Consider the following 4663-nt stretch of genomic DNA (forward strand, 5'->3'; position numbering starts at 1 on the left):
GGATTTGCTTCTTAATTAATTCATAAACCAATGTGATAAAAAATGTTAATATTTAACCAATGCCATGGTTGTTAACCTCCATTAGAATGTTTTCTTAAAAAATTCCAAAGGTATTTGTTTTACAGCATATGTTTGTGTGTGTGTGTGTGTGTGTGTGTGTGTGTGTGTGTGTGTGTGTGTATTATTAATTATGTAATATTTTACAACATTGACGAACGTACAACCAAACGCGAGTAGCCTAAATCCTTCTCGCTCCTTATATGACTTAATTTGCATAATAACAATTCCGCCCCTCTGCTGTGTCTATTTAAACCCCACGCGCTCTCATTACTCCACGAAACTTAAAAGAAGAGTCCAAAGTCCTTGTTTCCTGGAGCTAGAAATCTGTTTTTCTTTATTTTCTAAGCTCCTATACAACAGACGACAAGATTTTTTTTAAATAGTTAATTCCACTCGTTTCCTCGCTTCAGTGCTTTTTTCTTAAATTGTTTCCACCACTACAAACATTCATTTCGGATTACGCTCGCGGTCTGCTATCCTTCAGTAGCAGACAACAAGATACAAAATGGCTATTTTTTTATCAACGTGTTTTTTCATTTTGATATCACTGCAACTTGTGAGTATGATTTAATTTGTATTATATACACGTGCTATAGCTAGTAATAGCCTACTTATACTTGTATTATTCCCATATAGGGCGAATCATCCGGTGTGTTTGAGTTGAAAGTACACTCTTTCACAACCACAAGCAGTGTGTGTAAACGGTCCAGAGACTGTCAGATATTTTTCCGTGTTTGCCTGAAGCACTCGCAGGACGTCATCTTACCTGAGCCTCCGTGCACTTACGGCATCGGACTGACAGGAGTATTCAGCGCAGACCAGAGCTCCATCTCCAGCAGTGCGCCTGTTAAGGTGCCTTTTAATTTCAAATGGCCGGTGAGTATAGCCTTACAAATGTGAATGGATCTTAATGTATAAAATAAAGATGAAAGTATGTTTGATAGATATAATTAACGAGTTTCAATAAATTGCGGTCTTTATAGGGAACTGTGTCGTTGATAATTGAGGCATGGAACGTAGAATCCTCTGAGCAGTCAACAGGTATGCGCCCTACTCTTGCCTCCAGTAGTGTTGTTTCAGTAGAAAAAATAACGTTTACTTTTTATTTATAGAGGAGTATTAAAAGTAATCTATTTGATGGATTTCAGAGAACCTGAACAATATGATCAGCCGTTTAGCCACCAAAAGAAGACTCGCAATTGGGCAGGACTGGTCCCAGGATGTGCATCTTGGAGAGCAAAGTGAACTGCGCTTTTCTTACCGCGTCGTGTGCGATGAATTTTACCACGGCGAGGACTGCTCGGATTTCTGCCGGCCACGGGATGACGCGTTCGGCCACTTCAAATGCGATGCCGCCGGCAATAGAATCTGCTTGACTGGATGGAAAGGCGAATACTGCGCTGAACGTAAGTGTGTTTTTCTTTCTTTTCTTTTTTCTTTTATACATGAACGTTTACAATTTACACAAATGTTTACATGTTTAAAAGTGTCGCGGGCCGTTAAAATCTTGCAAGCGGTTAAACTGATGTTCAACGGCTTCTTGCGGTCACATAAAAACTTAAATCTGAGTTTGCCTACCACGCTTTTGTTCGCTGTAACAATGGAAGCAAGGAGCATGATTTAACAAGGACACGCGTTGAAACCTAATATGCTCTGCCTTCCGTGAAAAAGACGGCATGTGTTTCTTTGTGTGCCTCCCAGCTGCTTAGTTAGTTTAGTACTTAACAAATACTTGATGTGTCTGAGCCTCCAGAAAGGGAGGGGTGGTTTATGATACATGGGCATTCTAATTTCCCCCTTTCTCTCCCTCTCCTTTTTAACAGCCATCTGCTCGTCTGGCTGTAGCGAGGAGCACGGTTATTGTGAGGCCCCCGGTGAGTGCCAGTGCCACCTCGGGTGGCAGGGCCCCCTTTGCGATGAGTGCCAACGACACCCGGGGTGCTTATACGGCACTTGCAGCCAACCCTGGCAGTGCACTTGCAAGGAGGGATGGGGCGGCCTGTTCTGCAACCAAGATCTGAATTTCTGCACAAATCACAGGCCCTGCGTGAATGACGCCACCTGTACCAACACTGGCCAAGGCAGTTACACCTGTACCTGCAGGCCCGGCTTCAGCGGCACAAACTGCGAAATTGAGACCAATGAGTGTGACAGCATCCCGTGCAAGAATGGAGGCAGCTGTAATGTATGCAGTCAAACACGATCAGTATGATCTGTGCTGTATTTTGACATATATTGAAACTTGATGGATAATGAGATGCTGTTCCCCCCTTAGGATCTGGTGAATGATTACTCCTGCACATGCCCTCAAGGCTTCTATGGGAAGAACTGTGAGATCAGTGCCATGACCTGTTCCGATGCACCCTGCTTCAATGGAGGAACCTGCATGGAGAAGGGAACCGACGGCTACTCTTGTCGCTGCCCTCTAGGTTACATGGGATCTAACTGTGAGAAGAAGATCGACCGGTGCAGCAGCAACCCCTGTGCTAACAGTAAGCATATTCTCACTCCTACGAGCTCTTATCTGCAATCCTTCTTGAAAAACAACAGCCTGTAGGGCTTCAGCATTCTTTGCTGTCGCCATTCTCTGCCTGAGGCAGTTTGCTGGCGGCTTCTGGCTCCTGTTCCTTTAGGGTTTTGAGATGCATCCACTGTGCGTGACATTCTGTAGAAGACATACTACTCAAGCATGATAGAAAAGACACCAGTGTGGCTCAAAGACTGATATGAAAGGCAAGATAGAGCTGTCATAAAGATGTACCATAGCTTTCCCAAGGTTTATAATTACTTACCCTGGTTTGCACTCTTATTTTGAAGGGTTCTATCATTCAGCCTAACTATTGCTTTCATTTTTAGGGCATGGTTTGTGAATTTCATACAACCTGCTGGATTTTAACACATTCCATGCTTTTTATCTCGAAGGTGCCCAGTGCCTCGATTTGGGTCACAACCTGATGTGCCGTTGTCGCCCTGGCTTCAAAGGCTTGCGTTGCGAAATAAACATAGACGACTGTGCACGCAGCCCCTGCCAAAACGCCGGCACCTGTGTGGATGGCATCAACGACTACACCTGCACATGCACGCTTGGCTTCACAGGCAAGGACTGTAACATCCGTGCTGATGCCTGCAGCCTCATGCCCTGTGAGAATGGAGGGGCATGCTACACCCACTTTTCTGGACCCGTCTGCCAGTGCCCACCAGACTTCATGGGCGCACGGTGCGAGTATAAAGATAAGCCCACCCCTGTACCAAGCCCTCCTTTTCCAGCTGCTTTGGTGGTTTCATTCACCTTGGGCCTCATCACACTCACCCTTGTGGTTTCTGCTGCCATTGTGGTCCTGAAACAGATGCAACAAAATCGCAAAGCCATCTCATCCACTGTGCGCAATGACTTGGAGACGGTCAACAACCGGACCTCTTTAACCCCCAACTCAATGTTAGGCCTTAAAGAGAAGGAGGCCTTTCTTATTCCTGGTGGTCCTTATAAGATGTCCAATAAGGATGTGGCACTCAGCTCCACCATTGTGGACGCTCATTCCAGTGACAAATCAAATTACAAGCAGAAGATGCTGGACTACAATTTGACCGTAGACGAAAAACACAAAAACAACAAGCTTGACCTGTAAGTTGACCTTCTTATTTGTCTATTTTACTCATCTCTGTTTTTGGTCTTATATTTGAGCTGATCACATCAAATGTGCTGAGCTTGAGCTGTATATTAAATCCATTACAGGAAAAACTTGGAATCAACATTATTGGTTCCGCCATTGAACTATCCGAAAGAGGGATTATATCACCCTGTATACATCATTCCTGAACACATAGAACAATGTGTGTATGCTACTGAGGTAAGTATTCTCACAACTTTCATTGTTGGCATGCACTCGATGTATTGCTTCTAAAAACATAGGCTAACGGCATTCTTCTTTTCCCATTTATCCTCAGGTTTAACAGTATTCTTCAATCTGGAACACCTCAATTACCAGTGGACCAATGGCCCAAAAATGTTTACAGTCCTAAATGACTATAGGAAGAAGTGAAAAGTATATATTATATCTACATATATTATTTATTTATTCATGCTGCTCATTAGAAATGACTTTTTATTGATATGGACAATGATTTTGCGGAGACAAAGCAAGAATTTTATGGACTTGAAGACTTTAGGAACAATTTGCATAATAAGCACTATTTTCTTTTCCTTTTTAATGTCCCAAATAGAATAATATATATATATATATATATATATATATATATATATATATATATAGATAGATAGATAGATAGATAGATAGATAGATAGATAGATAGATAGATAGATAGATAGATAGATATAGATATATATATATCATATTTAAATTGTACATAAAGACCAAGGACTGTCTGAGCTAAGGAGAATCAAGGATTCCTTAATCACTGAACAGCCAATTCTTTTTTATCTGAGGCCTTGAAAAGGATGAAAACGGGCATAATCTCAATTTACGTTTCACAAGAGGCCTTGCTTAGCCAATCAATCAGCCTTTTACTCAAAGGAGGTGAATTCTGACCATGGAGTATTTTTTGGATATGGTTCGAAAATGCTATTTATGAACAATTATGGATT

At 42.2% G+C, this 4663-nt stretch overlaps 1 protein-coding gene across 1 annotated transcript; it reads left to right on the forward strand.

Annotated features, from left to right (window-relative positions):
* Positions 1–352: 352 nt before the first annotated feature.
* On the forward strand, positions 353–4301 carry LOC127629941 (delta-like protein C). Its single transcript, XM_052107260.1, has 9 exons — positions 353–616; positions 697–936; positions 1044–1101; positions 1209–1466; positions 1884–2245; positions 2336–2552; positions 2983–3682; positions 3794–3908; positions 4006–4301. Exons 1-9 carry the CDS (start codon positions 566–568, stop codon positions 4009–4011), a joined length of 2007 nt encoding a protein of 668 aa, XP_051963220.1. The 5' UTR covers positions 353–565; the 3' UTR covers positions 4012–4301.
* The last annotated feature ends 362 nt before the right edge of the window (positions 4302–4663 follow it).

The sequence above is a fragment of the Xyrauchen texanus genome, chromosome 36 (genome assembly GCF_025860055.1).
Source record: "Xyrauchen texanus isolate HMW12.3.18 chromosome 36, RBS_HiC_50CHRs, whole genome shotgun sequence".
NCBI classification, from domain to species: domain Eukaryota; kingdom Metazoa; phylum Chordata; class Actinopteri; order Cypriniformes; family Catostomidae; genus Xyrauchen; species Xyrauchen texanus.